At 43.9% G+C, this 22,245-nt stretch overlaps 1 protein-coding gene across 2 annotated transcripts in view; it reads right to left on the minus strand.

Moving 5' to 3' along the window:
• The window catches only part of LOC142585165 (TBC1 domain family member 22B-like), a 33,503-nt gene extending 13,341 nt beyond the window's left edge, over positions 1-20,162 (minus strand). The window contains exons 1-8 of one of the 2 annotated variants that reach the window (XM_075695702.1): positions 19,954-20,162; positions 17,992-18,039; positions 15,293-15,426; positions 13,533-13,706; positions 12,325-12,525; positions 9,086-9,156; positions 8,873-9,001; positions 6,818-6,883 (exon numbers count right to left, since the gene is read on the minus strand). In XM_075695702.1, coding sequence (XP_075551817.1) covers positions 6,818-6,883; positions 8,873-9,001; positions 9,086-9,156; positions 12,325-12,525; positions 13,533-13,706; positions 15,293-15,426; positions 17,992-18,039; positions 19,954-20,033 — 903 coding nt within the window. In that variant the 5' untranslated portion in view covers positions 20,034-20,162. Of the gene's footprint in view, positions 1-6,817; positions 6,884-8,872; positions 9,002-9,085; positions 9,157-12,324; positions 12,526-13,532; positions 13,707-15,292; positions 15,427-17,991; positions 18,040-19,077; positions 19,216-19,953 lie in introns of those variants that run through there. The other variant, XM_075695703.1, reaches the window with a different exon arrangement.
• Between the last annotated feature and the right edge of the window lie 2,083 nt (positions 20,163-22,245).

A 22,245-nucleotide genomic window follows, 5' to 3' on the forward strand; every position in this document is an offset into this window, starting at 1 on the left:
TAACAAAATCGAGAAAATAAAGTTAGAAAATGACCTTTGGAAGCGCTGAGTTTCAGCATCATTAGTACATCTTTTTATTGTTTAGTGCAAGAACTAGAAAAAAACGGACAGGATACGAGATAGATGGACAGAAGCATTTGTGGTTGTCTCGTCTTCTGTCCGTTTCCTTTATCTAAACTTTCTGCACTAAACAATAGAAAAGTTAAAAAATGAGTCAATTCAAACAACTGATGTACTGATTAACTGATTTCAATGTTTAAAGCTCCCACCTTAGCTATGACGGAATCAATAGTGAAGCACTCTAAATTCATCTTGACCACTTAGGATTCTTACTAAAACTAAAAATGCACACCCAAATCCCAGTAGTCTGCATTCTACTTCTACACTAATGTGGAAGCCAAGTCATGGTCTTGAATATGAGACATCATTCTTGGCAACGGCGAAAGCCATGGCAAAGGTATTCACTACAGCAGGTGGTGTTCTTAGTTCCTTACGTTCAAACGTAGTTCATACAGATCCACAAACCTGGTTGCTGAATCACCCCCAGCTTGCATGTAAGAATATCGGCAATACTACCTTGCAAGCCTTGGGTGAGACTTTACAGAGCTGAATCTTATAGCAGCATGCCATACCCTCTTTTCATTATGTTTTCTTATTACCTGATTGTTAGTGACCATGGCTTCTTTTCCTTAGCTTGGTACAAACCTTGAAGCTATGTAGAAACCCAAGCACGCACTCCATTATACCTTCAAACGATACTAGCACCACATCTGGTCTGTGAAGTAGCAGACACTTTGTTTTACAACCATCCGATATTCTACTGCTGCAAACTCATTGGAATCAACAAAGAGAGCATCCATACATGACTCATCTGCTGTGTTTATTAGAAAGAAAACAAATGAATGAAGACGCTCACAGACAGTTTAAAGAATTTCTTACAGCATCTCATGCTAGCCACAGGCTTGATTCAGGGTATCCTCAAGAACACAAAGGAAATTGTTAGGTAATGTTTATCAATTCGACCTCTTTGAGACATGTAAATTAACCCTTTACTGCCCAATTTTTTGCTTCCTCAAATATTATTCATGGAGTTGCAGGGAAGCATAACAGCACCTGTACTCCCATGGAAACTTACTTTAGCGAATGTCTGTGGTTTCAATTTGCAGAAAAAGGGTATGTTGCATATTTGCAACAATGTGCAAATAAAGAAGAAGTTGAAAGTAAAAGATAGATTTAGTGCGATTCATACTCAGATGCTTATTTGGACGAGACAATCATTGGTGCACCTATGATTTAGTGTGGAACAAAGAGAAGCACTTGTACACGCTTGTGCAGCACAGGTGGTTCCCAGACTTCGTGCAGTACGTCATGCAGATTCCCGTCCAGCCAGAAAACAATGCAGTGTTTACGGGTTAGTGTCAAAATTTAGAACATCGAAGCACAGACGTAAAGCTGTGCCCGTGACGACGTGACACGGCAATGTGCGGAGGCACAGCGTACTTTTGAAAAGAAAAAAAGGAAATTCGACCAGAGAACATCTTGTCCACATATTGAATCGAAACGGACTTACACTCGTGGCTGTCGTGACTAATTGAATAGTCACTGCTTTCACTATCAGGAGGAATTGCTGGGCCATACCAGCCTTTCAGAGCCATTTCACTATTCCGAAGAAAATAAACCATGTACACGTTGTTGCATTTGTGCAACATAGCAACATTCTGTTGACAGGAACAAACTATTCTGAAATTACAATGTTTTTTTGAACCTAAAGAGTCAGAAGAATGTGGAGCATAGCGTAAGAATTTTTTTTTTGCTTTGTCTTACGGAGAAATACATTTACAATTTGTAAAACTTGCCTATATCACTGCTCGCGGGCGCGCGTGGCCTCCGCCACGTTTGTTTTGGTAGAAGATGCGAAGAATTAGCATAGATTGCAGCACAAGGCACCGCGTTTTACAGAGCAATGTTGCGGATATGCAACAACGTGTACAGGCACCTCCAAACTGACTTTGCTTCGGTTTTTAACGCCGTTTATCAGAATGTTGTAGAAATGCAACAAGGTGCAGTAAAGGGTTAAGTTATATTTGAGGTGAACAATACCATCCAAGATATACAAGGTACTAAGCTTCTAATTAATTTGAAATTACTTCCAAGTATATTGTGATAGTTGTTACAGTCATGCTTAAGACAGCTCAATAAACTCCTCTTCCTACACAAAACCACAACTTCTGTTTTCGGTTACAGATAGTTATGACCAATACAAACAAGTCACTTGAACTCAACTGTGCACTGAACACATCTATAAAACACACCCTTATCTTATAATAGGGCCAGAACAACCTGCACACGAGAAACATGGAAGGTGCCTGCCTGTCATCTATCGCATTGCACAATGATACCATAGGGATACAAAGCAAGAATGGTATTCACGAGAACTATATAAATGACACAACCGCTACATCAAGCATTTGACCTCTCCCGCAGCCCCATGTTTCATGCTGACAAGGTTTTAGCATTGATGTGAGAAATACACGCTTTAAAGTGCATATTTTTGAACAAGATATGCTAGCTCATACTCCACATCAAAAACCAAGTTGGCCGATTTCTTTTCACAGTCACTGATCTCGCCACGCCTTACAAAGCAAGGATAGTGCACTGAGAGGCATGGCAGCGTGCCTCTTTTCTGGTACTCCAATGTATTTAGAGCATCAATAATTCCCGCACGTTAGTATGATCTGCTGAACATGTGATCACTTTATTTTTTAAACTACGAAATTATTTTAGACACTTTGTAACCTAACTGCTCAGATTTTTTACAGACACTTGTTTGGCACTTTTTGGCCATACCCTTTCTCTACAATACACTACATATCATCATCACTCTTGCACCAAGGTGGACACGGCGCACAGATGACATAAAGCACTCATACATTGCATACATTGCACTGAATGGTGGCCATCGCCTCTGTACTCAATGAGCTATTCCGCCCACCTTTTAGTCCAGTTTCCAATTCACTCTTAAGCCTAGCACAGTCAGCCAGGTTTGTAGATATGCGGTCAACAGCTTGAAATCAGTGGCAATTTGTGAGTTATCACTTCCACACGAAACAGGCTTGCAAAGCTATGTGTTCATTAGGGCGTGCACCAATATGACCGTTTAATCACTCTTTCCTTTTGCTCGTCATTTTCCACTTACCTCACTGTACTTATATTGCATTTTTTCCTCGAATTGCAATTATGTCTAGCTCTGTTTATGATTATAAAGCACATGTGTGACATTTCCTGGGAACTGTCATATTTATTGCTGTTGCTCATTTTCTGTCTGACCTCCCCTCCAGCCCCTCCTTTAGAATGCCAGGCAAGGCCTTTGGAGTACAGTGGGAAAAAAATGCAATCAAGAGTAGTTGCACATTTTATTTCTCAGTGTACACATCAGTCGCTCTATTCAGAGTGTCAATGGCACTCATCACTTGAATAGGGAATATCTCTGTTAACACTTTCCGCACAACCAGCATATGTTGTAATGCCTTCATTGGCAACTGTTTCCCACTTGAACTACATTCCAGCTTTGGAACATTACTGTATTTACACGATTGTAAGTAGACTCGAATGTAAGTCGACCCCCCCCTATCGCCTGTGACACGGTAGAAAGAAAAGAGCATACTTGAAGGCGCATTCTAAAACGAAAATTTATTGGTAGCTGGCATGGTCACTGGACTACTCGTCTGTGCGATCGTCCTCACTAGTGCTGCCATCGTCACCGCTGCTACGGTCCCACAGCGCGTCGTCGTCCAGCGAAATTCCACATTTAGCAAACGACCGCACCACGACATATTGTGGAACAGCAGCCCACGCCGAATGCACCCAACCACACGCAGCTGTCAGGGAGGCTCTTTTGACAGGTCCAGTTGGCCTACGTTCGCAGTCTTCTGCCGCCAGCCACTCGTACTCACGACGGAGCTGGTTCTTAAAAGGCGAAGCTCCGGGCTTGTTTTATGACCATGTCGCACTTCACTGGCAGGAACCAATCACGCATTTCAGCGACGTTCGCCGCAAGCTTGGCCTACAGCTCCGGAAAGCATCCTGACATCGGCCCGTGAAAAACTCTTCGGTTGCCGTCACAGGTGAAAATTTTGCTTCGCTGCAGTCGCCACTCTCGCACCATCCGTTCAGAAACATCGAACTTGCGGCCCGCTGCGCAGTGATTTGTTTCTTCAGCATAAAGGATGGAAGTGCTACTGAACACTGCTGTGAACGAGCGCCGAATGTTTAGCGGGCCTGGAACACTCATGACAACTGAGGAAGCATAGAAGTAGCATGTAGCCGGCAGTGGAGTCGAACGCATCAAACTAAGCGCTACAAGGAAAGAGAAACACGTGAGCGGTGTTTGCTCTTCATGCTGCTTTTCCATCAACTGTCGATACTCGCTGCAAGCGCCACCGTTCTGGGGGTGCCGCCACGAATGGAAGAGCGCTTCCATCAACTATTGAGATCCCCTATGAGTGTTGTGTGCACTGTAAAACTCTAAAAAATTTTGAAAAACTCTTCCGAAAAGCGAACAACCGTGCAGGATAGCGAAACCTACAGGTAGGGCCATAGCGCAAACATAAAATTGTAACTGCGTTGTAGCTTCCCTGATATCTCATTGGTTTCGCTTTTTGGCGGTGTCATGTTTTCGTTTCGATTGTCAGTCGACCCTCCCACATTTCAGGTTTTCAAATTAAAAGCATAGGTTGACTCACAATTGTGTAAATACGGTAAGTTTGAAATAACTTTTTCGTTTACCGAGAAGTAGTAAAGTAAAATCTCGGTATAACAAACTTCAACTTAACAATAACACTATAACTTCAATAACAAGCAAAGGAATACCAAGCCAATAAATGGATACTTCCACCGACGCAAATGGTAAAATGGCTGAATTACAAGCGGCTGCTTGCAAAGGCACTCCTCAAATCACGCACTGCACGACCAAGATTGATTGCTGAAGCAAAGCAGCCTCATGTTTTGTATAAAGTCTAAGTGCGATAATATCTCACCCAACACACTGTATATTTTGGATGTGAGGGTTAGCTGACAATGATGGTGGCTTGATAAGCACCGTCAACCTGCGCGAGCAAGGGGGGGTGCACTCGTGGTAACACCAATCAAGCGCGTGTGAGGTGGGGGGGGGGGGGGGGGGCAGGTTAGCACGCGTCTCCTTTTCTAGCGTAGCCGTGGCTACCCATAGCTGTCAACAGTCTACGCTCTGCCTTAGAGGTAATCTGCCCCATGTGCAAAAAGTGAACATGGCGAGATGGCAGGGGATTATCTGCAGTCTTTACGCACGTTTAGTAGTGTAGGTTGCATAATCTCAAGTCTCAGAAACGCGTTGAAGCGAGAGGTATGAAGCATTCATTCCCTGCTGCCAGCACTTTTCATGACAGTATGGCAACAGCGTCAGCCACGAGGGCGGAGTGGACATGAAATTCTATCTTTCATTGCCGACTCTCTAATTCAACAAAATAAATTTCTTTCTCATTCAAGTTTTTTTAGAAAATTTTAACTTAGAAAATATTGAGACCCGTTCCATTTAAGACAAATCAATAAGCGACTGTACTTATTCATAAAAAGTTCAATTTCAATGTAACAAAGTTTCAACATAACAAAGCAAATGGCCTATTTTACAGATTTCATTATATCAAGCTATACAGTGAAATCTCGTTACTATGAACACCACATTAACGAACTTTTCAGATGAACAAACTTTTCGCAAATCCCCAGATGACTTCTTATGGTTTCAATGCAAAAATATTTCAGTACTACGAAGTTCAGAATATCAAACTTTCAGAATAACAATCGTTATTCAGTTTTCATGTCATGTTAACGATGCCTCAGTACTACGACCAAATATTGTGAAATCTGGGAATTCTTAGATATACATGTATCTTTCACAGCAGCTGGAACAGTAGGCTAGCAGACAAGGCACTGAGGCAGATGACACGGAGCACGGGTTCGGAAAACATGAGACAGCACTCAATAAAGAAACGCAGGAGTTTTTTTTTTTTTTTTTTCTATTGCGGAGGCGATGACACATCGCATTTTGCAAGCACATGCTCTGCCCAAGCAAGCTTGCCCAGCAACGGAGGCGCGTCTCTTTCTTCCTTCACTCTTCCAGCTGCGCACGCCTCTTTCTTTTGCACTTCTTTCCACGACGCGTACTGGCTATGCGAGCGGAGAACTGTAACCTCTGTACTCGCGGGCAGGTCACACAGTCGCACTTTGCACTTTCCGGACAGTGTCGTCTACGCGCGCCTGCGCTTTAAGTAGTTCAGGTGTCCACCTCGAATGAGACAGCTGCCGTGTCCATGGCAAGAAACATGAAAACGAACAAACAAGAAGGAGTGCGCTTTGGAAGTGACATGGAGCTTCCTTTATATAAGTAATTTTTCTCAGTGCCTGCTTTGTGTGCGTCACTCACGGTGCTTCAGTGGTGCGTGGCGGCGGAATCTATGGAAAATAGCAACCGCACGGGCTGAGAGCCAAGAGCAACGTTTTTGTGGATAACTCAAACGATGACAACTTATGAACTGATGGGTTGATAAGCGGAATGGTTAATTTTAAGACTTTTGGCATAACGATCTTTCAAAATAACAAACAATTTTCGGCAGTCCCGCGTAACTTATTATATCGAGATCTGACTAACTGTACACAGACACCAGTTGGAGACTTTTGATCACTGTTTATTAAACGAATTCGCCGACAAAATAACTGATGTCGAATAAATCGAAGTCGATCACATTTTAATGGTACTTCAGCATACAAATTATAAGAGACCCACCTGTTGAACTGACTCTTGTTGAAATAATGGCACCAGAGGACTCATGCGAGGGATGTCTATGTGTATCTGAAAGAGTGGGGCAAAAGGGCTCAGTCAAAGAGTTCAGTATGTGCTCCTACCTAGGGCAAGTTCTCATTGAAGGATTGTCTATAAAAATTGCACAAGAATTTTTTTCGTTAGATTTACTAACCTCGCAGAGTAATTAACACAAAGTTGGGCTAGCTGGTATTGATACATTTGTTGTGACATAGTTACTAGTGCAAACAAGACTAACAGAAAAAAGGTGGGACAGGACAGAGCGCTCTGTCTTGTTCCACCTTTCTTCCTTTAGTTTTGTTTGCGCTAATAGCTATGTCAGAGCAAATACTACCCTCCGTTCTTCAAAAAGGGCACATCATATTCGCCAGTGAACAAGCATACAATGTCCTATCTTTTTAACCTCCCTTACTTCATTTCACATGAAAAAACACAGCAAGATGTTAAATTGAAGAAGAAGACCCTAGAAAAAAAGTGGGAAAATGCCTTCTAGTAGTACGAAAAGTTTTTCCTTTACAAAAACAAGCTTTTTAATTTCCTAATTAATTATTGTACCTAATATTTCATCACTGCTTCTCATTTTTTGGGCCTATATGTTTTCTATTCTTGGCACAACAATAAAATTAACATTCATGTTAATTTCTCACACTATATGGCCTTCACAATGCAACCAGTAAAAAGAAACAGCACTCGCAGATTTTAAAAAATATTGCAGGGAGATCAAGAGATTTTAAATCACAGGTGCCAAGTGTACCCAATTATCGACATCAATGTGTGACATCTATGTTTTCACTAAATTTTAATACAAATTTAAATGCTCGGGGCTTATTCAATGAGATAATGTTTCTTTTGTTGTCACAATAGAGCAGACAATTCACATAAAAATTTATGTCGGAATATGAGCAATCTCAAAATAGCATGGCAGACCTTGTTACATTAGTTTTCATGGGACTGGAAGATATATCCTAATTATCTGAAATCTAATTGTCAAATAATAATAAAAAAATTAACGAATGTTCACTGCACTGGCATAATTTCTCTCAGTGAAAAAATCCATTGCTCTTAGTATTCTGTATGAAATCTGCATGGAAGCTGCAATTTTCCTCAAACTTGCGCAATAAACTACACTTGCAAGCTGTGACATATATGAACACACATTAACTGCTCTAGAGCGACATATGTCATGACATGCTCACCTTCATCCGAATAAGTTTAGAACTAAGCACATACTTGAATCAGTGAGCCCGTGGCCAACATATTTATCCACTGCAACATTAGTGAGTTAGCACTGCACGTCACAGTTGAAGTGTTTCTGCTCATCATCAGTGGCAGTCTCAATCAAATTCTGAGCTTTTACACATCAGACTATGATCCGATAACAAGGCACACCGTAATGGCTGACTTCAGATAATTTCGACCACTTAGAGTTTTTTAACATGCGCCTGCAGCTATGTACACGAGCATTCTTGGCTTTTGCCCACCATCAAAATTCGACCGCCGTGGCCGGGATCGAACTCACAACCTTGATCTCATCAGCCCAATGCCACAGCCACGAAGCAACTGCAGGGGTCAGTGGAAGTCTCCATAATGTTCATCAGTGCATGCATTGCAGGGAGATAAGAGTTATGAAACAATTGTTTGCTGCAACCTCTGTCCAAGCCATCAAGCACGAATCCTGCATGCACGCAGGTCCAATTGGAGGAGAGAGAAGGAAAGAAAAGTTTCCTCAGTCGCTTCCCAACCAACGACAACTGTAGTGATGCTATACCCTGCCATTTCCTTTGTAGTGGATGCTAGTGCTGCTTTTGTGCCACCCATTTGCACTGCTTCAAAGCATGCCTGAGCTGACAAACCAGTAGAGAGAAAAATACTGTGGCGTTATTGCATGTCTGCTGGCACAAAGTCACGCACCACTACCAACACCAGACAAAAGGGTTTGAGTTTTTCATAATTACTGAGGGTCGAACTAATGAGCATTTACTGCATCACATGATCTACAGAAAAAAAAACATCACTGACTTGTCTGTATGTTTCCTGGTGGATGTCATCGTTCCGTGTGTCGTAATACTGCTTTACAAAGTTGAAGTACTCCTCCCGTTTCCTTTCAAGAACGGCTGCCCGTCTCTCTGAGTTGGCCGGCAAGTAGCCCTGCACAAATAACAAGTAGACAAGGACATCAGCTATTCCATGGGCAAATGTAAGCAAAGAAAAGAGTAATGTGGTGATACGTACTGCCAAAAGCCTCCATGTGATGGGGCGCACTTCGGCAGGAATACCCTTCCAACTTAAAGAACGTAGCGCATCTGAAGCCAGTAAGAAAGCAATAACACAATACACATAAGTCCAAAACACATCCATCAACAAGCACTAATAACAAGGCACTACTAAAGAGAGTACATTGATGAACAGGGACACACTAGAATACAAATGACATGTTTTGCATAACAGCCCTTTATAAGCCAGGAACGTATATGTGCTTGCTGAACATGCTACTAAAGACGAAATCGACAAAACCAGCCCTTGCTTGCATTTATTATTAATGTTTCTTAAAGGGGCCATGAAACACTTTTTATCGAAGTGGAGAAAGGCATTTTAAGTGAAAATAGGCTATTTCCGAAATACTTTGCTGCAGAAAGTACTTCAATGCATTCAGCAGGAGCGGAGTTATTGGCAATCAAACACGGCCCCCTTTATACCTTGCACTGTGAAGGCTATGATGCAGTGGAGTGTGCCCATAACGCTCCGCCTTCCAAATGTCACCGTGGTGCGCAGTCCAAATTTCATTTTGGATGTTAATGTAGATGCCACGACATCCGCCTTTGGTGCCTAAGACGCGCTAAACATGAGCCAAACATGGTTGTCCTCAGCGAGCCGCAGTGCGCTTAGCCAGTGGACTTGTGGTGGCACCCCGCAGTGGCCGCAGTATCTACGCCATGTAACCGACCGCAGTTTGACGTCAGCTATCGGCCAATAGCAGCCATCTAAGAGAATGACGAAATAGTGCACCTAGAAGAGAGTGAGGACAGGGCCTTCTGCTGAAAAGACAGCGTTTGAGAGAAAGGAGACTTCGTGATCAGCTTGCAAGCTCCATGCACCGTGTACGACAGCGAAAACTTGTCTGAGATGTTCACAGCAGCATATACTACCCCCAGACTACATTATTTCACCAAGCCCGAGGGGTGGTTCAGGGCCCCTTTAATGCAAAAGTTACCTAAAGAGCAGCTGAGGTATACAGTAAAGACTTATATCAGTCACTTATAAAATTTCTTTTTTTCAGATTTCTTTTTCCCATTTTAAATTCATAGCCTATCTGTTTTAGTCTAAAGGTTCCCATGGGTGGTTCTCGGGGTCCATTTTTGGGTTCTGTGAGCTGCCAAAACTAATTCAACCCCTTCAAATCTCGTCCCTTCTCAATCCTTCTCCACTTTTCATTGCCAGAATTTCCTGATCTACTGAAGTAATCTTGCATTGCTATTTGAAATTAATGAACCCACTGCACACAGACAAAAAAAAAGAACACATACACATCCAGCAGCAATATTCAAGATGCATTACTGCATGATTCCCCAGGCCCATGGTGCTCACTCTGATCACATTTCCTTTGCATTCACAGAGTTGGTCTGTAATACATCAGCGGGAGCGGAAGAGTCAAGATTCTGCAAGCTGGCAGCCACAGCCTAGTCTAGTAGTGTCTGTCTGGGCAGTGCTTGGGGCCAATGAGTTATAGGGCAATTTAAAAACCACGCAGTAATGGACACAGGGGTGCATTTGTGCACAGTTTGCAATTTACATATAAAGGCGTAGGAGAGGCACAGTTGCCATACAGCCCAGTGTCTCTTTATGCTGCATTTGTTCCCACCTTACCCCTGAGTCTCTTCAAAAAAAGCTTGAAAGGTAGAACACCACTGTGAACTATTACCGGCAACAATGTAAATGAAGCAGTGAAGAACAGTGATCTCATGATAACGGCATATAGTAAACCACCAACTGTTTGCATCTTTTGCATAGAAGCAACATGTCGTGCCACATTCATGCCCACTTGGGTTGCGTGAATATTGATAGCAATGATTGAGGAGCTGTTTCCAAATGGACTTGTAGTGCATGCGATGCTGCATGAAGAACTGCGAAAAAACAAGCACGCCATTGCCGTAGCCAACAACAAACCCGTGATTGCACGTATTTTTGCACGGTATGTATGGCACTCGAAGCGGTAAAGGAAAGTAAGGGATCTTTCAACTTCCAATAGAAAGCTTTTTTTTTTTTTCAAAGCTTCAGCTTTGAAAAAAACTATGCTATTCACATTGCTGAATTCAATCCGATGAACACACAATGATGAGGGAAGAAATGAAATAAGAATGTCAGTAAACATGAAAAGAAAATAAGAATCTCCAACAGATAAGCCAGAGCAGCCTTGTTCTTTACCAACATCTCGGGTTCTAAACCGCAGCTGGGCACAGAGCTGCCATAGGGAACCACAGGTGACGATGCGCACAATGACTGTCGGTCACCTGTATGCTCTTTATAGCCAACTCGGAGATGCCGCACTTCTATTCAATGGTACAGGAAGCAGGAAATTATTGACAGTTGCCGCGGTAGTCTCTCTAAGGTGGCCCTACGCAGTTAATACACTCCATATTTTCCACCATGTTCCTGTTGTTCTGGCTTCCTGTATGGTTCCTGTTGATGACGATGGCGATGCAGACAACGCCACTTAGTTAATTCTTGGACGCTAGTGCCACTTTTGCTCTATTGTGTCACATATTTTAGGTGCTCAGCGTGTTCCTAGGGTTGTCTGAATTAACTCTGTGTGTTGCCAAACACGTCTCAATTAACCAGTGCTTGATGCCATCAAATAATCCATATGCTTGCCGAGACCAGAGGGTGAGTTCGAATTATCTCAGTTTCTGAATAATGAGGCTTGAATTAACAAGGTGTTACTAAACTACAGAGTCTTTACAGTATTATTACCTCGCATTATTGTACTAACAGTATCTGTATTATCATTACTTTGCATTGCTGCTCCTGTTCTCTTAGATGCTTCATTGAATTCCTTAATTTCCATATTCTGTTCTTTTTATCATGCCCTCCACGCTTTATGTTGATACTAGCCATGTTATGATACCCAGAAGTTATTCTCCCATGCCCCACCCTTTTGTTTGAAATGCCGAGATTCTGAGCCCTTAGGGTAAATATGTAGATGAAATTAAATGAAAATGTGAGACACAGCCTCCAATTTATTGTGCCGTCGCACACATCTGCACATTAATATGCCATCTTCTATGGTAAAGCTAGCCCAGTGTGTCTGAAAGGGGTGATTCCTTAGTATGCATCGACCCAATAGCGATCAAGTCAGATTTAAACTTGTTAATCTTCTAGAACACCCCGACCCCCGTGCCACTAAACAATGGGCCAAAAGCAGCAAGGCATACCGGCTACACCCTTCGCAATGCGAGACATGGCTGCCCACTCACCGAGGTCGGTCTTGGGGCACTGCAGGACACTCTGGAACTTCTCCAGGGTCGCCTGCGAGTTGAGGGCATTCTGTGAGGCCGAGTGGTGAGGTGATGCGTTGGCCCCCGCCCCTCCACAAAGGTGCCGCACGGCCATGCCCGGCCCAAAGCCTGTCCGTGATGGCGGCACCACGCAGGGCTCCAGGGGCGAGCCTGCACATGCTGCAGCACACAAACAAATCTCGTCATTATCATTATCATGTCATTATCAGCAGAGCCCCACAGAGAAATATATTTATTTATTTTTATTTATTTATTTATTTGCAGGTACTGTTGGCCGATTGGGCCGTTACAGGGTGGGGTACAATATTGGCACAAAACGCATCACGGCTTACATAAAGCAGCACTGTATAGCTGATACTTAATCACAGCGTGCCATTATACATAAATACAATACAAAATCTGACTTAACAGCCGTTATGTGAAACAAAGCAGCAATGTGTAGCCGAAAAATGCATCACGTACTACATACTATTCATACATACATACATATTGTTCTTGTACCAAGGTTTTGTGTGAGCAGCACAGTTGGGAGCCTTTTACTTCATTCTGCACATATTCGGGCCACCTGTGCTAGAATAAATTATTGATAAAAGAAATCTAGTTGAACTGAAAGTCCTTCAATGTTAGTCTTAATGAAAGCCTTTAACAATATACGACATGAATTCGCACTACAGTCACAGAAATAGCTGTGGCAGCTTATTCAACCCTCGTTCATTGTTGTGTAATCTGTAAAAAAGCAAGAGACATGCCACTACACCTTGGTTTTCCCAGTTCACAGTGTGGGAGCTTGCTCAATACGTACTGGCAATGTCCTGCCTTCCCCATCACTGCTGGCCTATTTTCAGGCGTTAGCCACGTGATAGACAGTTACAATGCAGTCAGGAGGCTCTCCTCTTCTCAATCAATCAAGTTCTCCCTCCTTTTCTCAGGGGGCAGAAGACTCGTAGACCTAACTGGGCTAAGCCTTCTTATGCAGTGTGCTTGAAGCAGCTAGTGTAGATTGGGAGTAGCCTGCTTAGCTGGCATGCAGCTAGATCTGCAATCAAATGCTAAACAATCAAAATATTTTTTTTTTTTCTTTCTGAAGCTGATACTGGTTAATTTCAACACCGCACATCATTCTGAGCCAACAGCCACTGCAGCAAAAGAATAGAACAGCGGCTCACCTTTCTGTATTGCCAGTCGCTGCAGAGCAGCTGCTCGTGCTTCCGCGGAGCATCCATCCGAGACTTCATAACTTAGTGGCTCGTCTACAAGCTCCACAGAGTTCCGGGCTCTGCTGTGGTTCGTGATGACTGACTCTGCTGTTGACTGCACCACCTTGGACACTATCTTCACGTCTGCAAAATGCACGCAAATGGCTTTTCTGCAGGGTAACTCGTCAACTGACACCCTGTAGTTATTGTGCAGTTCTACACAATGCCGTTGTACAGTCCTCGGAATGGGTGATAAAACACAGCGTTGCTATTGGCTGTATCAGGACGTCCTGTGTGCTTTTGGCCTTTCTACTAGGCTGTATCAGAAGCCCATTGGAATTTCTCGTACTCTCGTGGTGTTTTTCCAAGGTCATGCCCTGCCGAACACCCTTTGCTACATGGTCTTGGAATGCAAAAAGAACCCTCGGACAATCCCCATCCAAGCACAAACAGAAGATCAGTGGGAGGCTGACAAGAGAGAGAGAGATTTATTTAGGGAACGGCAGAGAGGTCGTCCTGAGCAATAACTTGCTCTGGCCTGCTATACTCTACACTGGGGAAAAGGGCTGATGAATGATGATGATGATGACGTTATGAGGAAGAGATGCGTACATACAAGTTCACAGAGTTGTGGCGTCTCTAAAGCTGTAAAGTCCAAGATCCGAGGACCAGCTACGGCTGGTGAACAGGCCTAGGCTATCAGCACATTAGGATGGATAGTTGGGCGTGTTGGTTAAGCATGATCTGAAGATTGCGCTCCTAGTATAAATCAGTGGCGTTTTTTTCTGATTAAACATTGTTGGAAGTGGCGCCCTGCGTGTGTGTGTTCTTTCTTCGTCCAACGTTGTTTTAGCGCCTTCACTTCCGATCTAACAGGGTCATGGCTACGTGGAATATGGTGGCCGCCCAATTTCGGGCATTAACAGCTTGGTCTCCGTAATAAAGTTTATACACTCATTCACTTTCATGGCACAGTAACAGGTTATTGTAGTCAATTACATTTTTAACTTTCTTTCTATATTGCAAAACAGAGCCTCCCTTCCAGACAAGAACAGCCTGCTAGCAAAGCAAGAAGTTTTAATTACAAGTCAAGCTTAACATATCAGTTCTTAGTGTCTTCTTAAAAAGAAAAATCTCAGAAACTCCTCTGGGAATTGTCTAAGTATGCGTAAGCACTGTGCCACTAGCTCATCTCCACACAGCCCGGTGTCATTACAAATGTTATGAAACTTGGTACGACCAGTATAAACGACAGCTCTGTGGTGACACGAACTGCTGCGCATGGCAGCAGAAGGTGAATTGATGACGGAAGCAAGCTACTGCACGTGACAGCGCCAGATGCGCTGATGACATTCCGATCATTATAAACAATTATCACTCTTTAGCGCCTTATACACGAGCGTCGAACCATTATGAGCTGTGATCAACCGCACTCGGGCAGCGGCTGTGTACGCCGCGACCACGCGGGCCCCATCTTGAAAGCGATCTACAATGGCGCAAAGTGCACCGAGCGCTGACAGCTTTGTGTGCGTTGTGTTCTCACCACTTAGATCACATTGAAGTGAGAGGCAGCACAAAGGTCAATTCGCTCGCTGCTGCGGGCCCCATTTTGAAAACGATCGTCTTAGGTGACGGATGGCCAGAAGGAAGGACGGAGAGGTTTCCTAGTTGGGTAGGCATAGAAATGCTTACGCATATAAAAATAAAGCCACAACGAGGCGAATTCTCACCTGACACAACACAAAACTCGTCATCGCCGATGTCCCAGGCATCGTCAGTACTCTCCTGGAAATCTTTGAATGAGCTAGATGATGTGTTTCGTCGATGCCGACTGCTGTGACCATCTTTCTTTGGGGTGGATGGCCTGTGAATGTGAAGGGCAGCCCAAACACAAAAGTTGGCCCACTGCAAAATCTCCAGCTGTCCAAACAATCTTAATTAACACACACAAACACACACACACACACACACACACAAACACACACACACACACTCTCACTCACTCCCAGGGTTAGTTCTAATATTAAAAACATAAATACCCCAGAAAGTGCATGGGAAAAGAATGTCGCACATGTAATGTGAAGACTTGGGTTCGTAACCCACCTGCGGCCAAGTGCTTCTTCCCCCACTTTCATTTCCATTGTTTATCATTTGTTTAATTCAATTAGAGAGTACAACTAATTTCCCCTACGTTGTCCTCAGTGTCTTGGTTGGCTTCTTCTGCTATGAATAATAAATATCTGGCCCCTCAGTTGCCGTTCTTCTCATTCATTACATTATGAGGGTCCTGAATCTGGCAACACTGCTGCATTCAGGTAGCATGTATGGGTTTATTGACCAGTTGCTGTCAGCTAAATAGATCACATACTTGTGACGCCTGCGGCATAAAGGATGTTCTACATCTGCCACCAAGATTTGTGAGTGGAGGCACTGGCTAACACTCCTAGGGTCAGTTCTAGTAGTAAAACATAAATACTACAGAAGTGGATGGGAAAATGGCACAGCCGTAGCTCAGTTGGTAAGAGCATTGCACGTGTAATGCGAACATGTGGGTTCATATGCCATTTGAGGCCAGTTGTTTTCTCACCCACTTTCATTTCCCTTATCATTTGTTTAATTCAATTAGTATGTAAAGTAATTCCCCCTATGTTGTCCTCGGTTCCCTTCCTTCTCGTTTGTGTGTGTGTGTGTGTGTGTGTGTGTGTGTGTGTGTGTGTGTGTGTGCGTGCGTGCGTGCGTGCGTGCGTGCGTGCGTGCGTGCGTGCGTGCGTGCGTGCGTGCGTGCGTGCGTGCGTGCGTGCGTGCGTGCGTGCGTGCGTGCGTGCGTGCGTGCGTGTGTGTGTGTGTGTGTGTGTGTGTGTGTGTGTAGTAAAAAAACTATGGGGTTTTACGTGCCAAAACCACTTTCCGATCATGAGGCACGCCATGGCGGAGGACTATGGAGATCTTGACCACCTGGGGTTCTTTAACGTGCACCTAAATCTAAGTACACCGGTGTTTTTGCATTTCGCCATCAAAATACGGCTGCTGTGGCCGGGATTCGATCCCGCGACCTCGTGCTCAGCAACCCAACACCACAGCTATATATAATAAACAAGAGTAATAAGAGTAACCAAAGTCGGATGTGCCACTTAAACCAATAGTAAGTTGTATATTGGCCTCATGTAGTCATAACAACAAACACATGCTCACACAATATTGCACAATCTAAAGTTAAAAAGAAGTAAAAATGGTAAGATGCAGCTTTCAAAGAAATTAACTAGAAAACATCTTTTTTTTTACATATAAGAAATATCCTACAGCTAAAGTATGCTCCGTTTCATACATTAGGTGCAAGAATGTGGAGGCTAGAGATACTTTTTTGCAGTGGCTGCGTTCACACTAAGAAATAGTTCGGTGTTTCTTGAGCTGTATTCGTGAAAATGTTCTTTACATAACCTTACTGCTGAATGAAAAAAAGAATTTTCCCTTAGAAACAAACAGGCTACGTACTCAGATGACTGCTAATGCATTGTTTTAGGTCAATTTGCTTTGTTTTTTATTCGCAGCCCGTTGTGGCAGCTCCTCACGTGCATGCTAGCACGAGCAAACCGCTCCTGGGGCGCAACGAAGCATAGATGGAACGCATAGACGGAACGCATGGACGAATAAATTTTGGCAATTGTATATTTCTTGCATAGCTTCCACAGCATTGCACATGATGTATGAAACGGAGTATAGTTACATTTGTCACCAAGAGGCGGCGCTGATGAAATACAGATGAAACACTGGTTATAGATGTAACCACTCTTTTAGAAGATTACCTTTATTATTTAGAAATTGCACGTTCTCTGCACTTATGTGACTATTGCATCTTGCTACAGTTTGCCTTTCCCAATTAGAAGGTTGCTTTTGTCTGTTTTGTACATGTGGCTACGCATGCGCAAAAAGTTCGACAAAAATACGTAAATGTTTGAAGAGAGTTATAAATTGACCTTATCATGTGCCACAAGGTTTTATGAGACAGGAACTAAAACAAAGTTGGAAAACAGCGCCGGAGCACACATCCTCATTTGCACACTTGCCAATATGTGAGGCAGTGGCACAAATCTTTCACAGACTTTCAGCTTAGGGGCTCTAAAATATTGCGATGGTCTGCAGTACATTCAACAAGTAATCATCATCATCATCAGCCTATTTCATGTCCACTGCAGGACAAAGGCGATCTCCCTGCGATCTCCAATTACCCCTGTCCTGTACTCATACTTAACAACAGGGCATGTAAGGGAACTAGGCCACACTTTTAAAATGTTATGCTTAACATTTGCCAACGTTTCCTTTATTTTTTTGCCAGATTTCCCTCTGACCTGACAGTAGAAATACAACACATAAAGCACAAGTTTCAATAATGCCTTATGTAGGAGCAACAAAACAAGTAGTGTGCACTCACATGCTATCTTTTTTTGGTGGATGGGACGCTCCATAAACAGGCTTGATGCTGGAAAATTGCAACGTATTAAGGCTATGAGACCTGCCTGGACTTTCAACGTGCTTTCCAAAAGAAGCCTTTCGCTACTGCGCATTGTGCTACCAAGACAATGTTTCCATTTATGTGGACAGCTGCAGGGAACGTATTGCATCGACACACACACAAAAAAAAAGAAAAGAAACCTACAACCGCGGACGTCACATTGTTCGGGTGTTTTTTTTTTTTCACATTTAAGTCTTCTTTCTAACAGTGAGGTTTTACGTACTTATACTGATGCCACTAGCATTTTATACTATGCGATTTAGCGGAAGTTAGCAATTCTCAAAAAATGGAATCAACAAAGCTTTGGGCTGCTTTCAACCAGCAACGTTGCTCGAAGGTAAGTTTATGGCAGTTATTTGCCTGCACTTGTGTTCATACATGTATATTTATATAGTGGCAAATGCCAGAGGTTTGGACAAGGACAAGGTTTGGACTATGGACAAGGTTTGGACTATGGACAAGGTTTGGACTACCGACAAGGTTTGGACTATGGACAAGGAAAGGAGACGGGGTCAATCACAAGGCGCCTTGTGCGATCTTTCCTGCCTACTTTTCTTGTCCATCGGGTTCTCTGGCGCTACTTGCCCCTATAATAAACCAACTAGTACGGCAATATGTTTTGATCAATATACATTTATATCCTGTATTATGTACTTTCAAGATACCGTTAAGATCAATTTTCAATGCAATATACTTCGTGAACCGGTCATTTGCGTGCACGTAGCAAGGAAATAAATGAACAGAAAAGAGAGAAGAGTCCCGATGAAAGCCGCTATACCAGGATATATCAAGCATGTCGCTTTGGAAAAAAGAATCATAGCATTGAAGGGCATATCGCCAGACCTGTCAATTCCCTACAAAGCAACAAAGATGTAAGACAAAGTAGCACGACTGCATCATCGCACTTCTACACGACAACCTACATTAGAGGGCCCCAGAGTAGCGGTGAATGTCACGCGCCAGATGCGTCATGTCAGATGTAACAAAAAGAATGTCTGTACGTACGAACTGGTTGAGGAGGCCACAGGTTAAACGAAGCACGGAAGCATATTTCACAGGGCTAAACAGTGGACAATGCTAGACGGAACAAACGTCCTCTGAACGAATGTAGGGGCAACGGCTCCGACCACAGCTTCGCGCCTACGTAGCTCTTTCGTATGCACAAAACAACGCGAACAGCTGCTGAGATACCCCAGCGCGCGTAGGGCGATTACTAAAACCAATCCACAATAGGCCTGCGGATGACACTTGGGAACTACACATACAAAGCGAGAAGGTCTGCGACATGCATTTGCAGGCATGGAATGTGTAGCGCGGTTCTTTTATTCATTTTATTTGTTTTCCCCCGGTAACACGGAAACATGTGATGCGAAGGCAGTGGAGTGAAGCGATCCGTCGGAAATACAGAATTTCACAAGGGGTGAAGCGAGAGCTGACGAGAATAGCGCATACAATATCGTTTCGCGCAGCAAATGCGTTCTCTCGGCAAAGCACCGTAGCAACGACCATGACCAAAAACGGCGATAACGACGCGTTTCCAACCGATGCAAGGATGCGTAGACACGATGAATCAACACACGTGGTGACGCATGCTACGTTCTGCATAACACTTTCGGGGGCGCAACAAAATCTTGGATAATTCCGCTGTTAGGTGTGTTTACGGAAACTTTCCCAGATCGTAAACATGTAGGCGAGGTCACGGCGATGACTGCCAAGACGCTAGCCGGCATGTCGCAATGCCTTAGCCTGCGCCCGCTGCAAGCATTCTTCGCGCATGGTAGCTGTCGCTGAGTGTGGTCTACACGGCTTACGACAGTCTACACATACAAATTACATATATATCGCAAGGAATCAAAGGCAAAAAACTGGAATATGTTTTACCTTCCCGGAACGGATCGCACATTCTTTCTCCAAAATGCGGCCCTGTCGTTGGCATTCTTCTCCGTGAACCCTTGCATCATGATTTCAAAAGAAAGTCAAGGATCTCCATGATTTAAGTAATAAAACCGGGTACAACTAGCATCTCTACAATAATGTTTCTCGCAACTTTCGCTCATTGCGTCGCCATGTTGTCTTCCACAACGTTGCTTTTCCGGTGGCGTCATATCCGTCGCTGTCCTTTGTACCCTATCGTCAAATATAGGAAACAATTTTAAAATAAAAATATATTACAACAAATTATATCTCTTTCAACCTAGTGGGACCGTTATGTTTTATTATCGGGTCAAGGCGGCTGCTTTTGAAAGCCTTCTCTGCACCAGGACATTATAAGCCACCTATCAACAGTTGAATATTTTGTTGGACTTACTGAGACTTACTGTGGACTTACCCCACATGCAAGCATTATTTTAAACGCCATTGACTTGTAGTACGAGAATAAAGGACCCTGAAACCGAAACCGAAAAGCATTATTACTGTCTAGAAACCCGTTTGCGTAAATCTCTTGGGCGGAGCGCTCTCAGGGTTCTGCGAGCGGGGTGAATAAAACCCATGTTAAACCCATAGAAACTCTATGGTTAAAACCCCTCAATCTCCAAAAGTAACGTCAACCACTTCCCTTCTCTCCCGCTCTACTCCCCCGCACGGCACGGCCTCGACAGTGGCGCCGCCTATGTCGTCCCTGCCGTAGCAGACGATGGCTAACGCGCTACCGCAGGAAATCCGCAGAAAAGTTCGTTCGAGCAGGCGAGATTTTGCTTCGTCAGTCGGTAACAGGCCTTAATAATGTCGTGTTGTGATTGTGCAAGAAACAGAGAAAAGGAGCATTATTTGAGGCGTAAAGCGACCGCAGGTTCACATTTCGTGTTGCTGAAACACGACGCATGCACACGGTGTGCTTGAGGTTCTGACTGCCTGAAAGTATATGTTCGTGGTTTCGTAGGTTCATTTACGTACCTGCAGGATACTCTTGTTCGGCCGGCGCGTGAGAGATTACAACTGTCTGGGGCCAGCATCGCCTAGCAACAGGGCCGCTTCTGCTCCGCGCCTTTTACAGATGTGTGTAGCTCACGCACGTGTTGTGGCGGCCATGAGTGACGTTTTTACACTTAGACAGTATTGATAATTTGAACTACGTACCAGCACATGAAGATCGTTTTTTATTTATTTATAACAGTGCAAATAGTTGGAATTTGATAGCAAGAACGAACTTGATGGGACAACTGGACATAGGTTCCGAATATAATTATCCCCCCCCCCTCATTAGCACCAGTAACATTTTTGTTGAAGTGCTCATTTTATATCTGTATACTACGTGCGTCTGTATACTTCTGCGTTGTAATTTTTCGCAGGGAAATAGTATTGCTTCAACTGGAGCACTCCAGCCACACAAGACCGAAAAAAGATTATTCTTGGGTTTGACGTGCCAAAACCCCTATCGTGAACGCCGTAATGGGGGACCCCGGAATAATTTTGACCAGCTGGGTTTCTTTAGCATGCCCCCAATGCACGGGATATTGGCGTCTGTGCATATCGCCCCCATCGAAATGCGGCCGCCGCGGCCGTGATTTCATCCCGCGACCTCCCGTGATGAATCCGACTGCGCGTACTTTCCGTAACTTTCGTCCATGGAGGGCCATGCTTTCGTCGGACAGGGCCGGCAATGGCGCTCGGAGCGAGCTCCACCAACGCCACCTAGAAATTTTCTAGGTGGCTTTGGCTCCACGGAAAGAAAAAGAAATATGCAAAAGCGCGACGCGCTTCCACGCGACGCATATTGGCCAATGGGGGGAGCGGAGGAGGCTGGGGCGACAGAAGGCGTGGAGGAGGAAATGTCGGGGAGAGCGAGGTAGCGGAAAGGTCTAAGAATGGAGTTACTTTTGGGAAATTGAGGGGTTTTAGGGGTGATTGCCCTAGAGTCATGCTGATCGAATGGGAAACACGCGGCTGAAGCGACATGCATTCCCATGCTCCGTTGTTTTATGCGCTCAATTTGTTACATATGCACCAATATTTAATAGTTCTTTCTTCAAGTGGCCACAAAATCGGTGGCATCGAAAAGTTTCGTTCATTATATTTATTAAACATTTATTTCTTGCAACTTATTTGTTTAACAACATCAGTTAGGTTTCCACAATTCTATAGTGCTGTAATATATACTAGAGCGCGTCTATTGCGGCGAAATGTTTTCTTGGACGACTCAAAATGATTATTTTCCCACGGTAGCGTAAGAGC

Source organism: Dermacentor variabilis, chromosome 6 (assembly GCF_050947875.1).
Source record: "Dermacentor variabilis isolate Ectoservices chromosome 6, ASM5094787v1, whole genome shotgun sequence".
Classification (NCBI taxonomy): Eukaryota; Metazoa; Arthropoda; class Arachnida; order Ixodida; family Ixodidae; genus Dermacentor; species Dermacentor variabilis.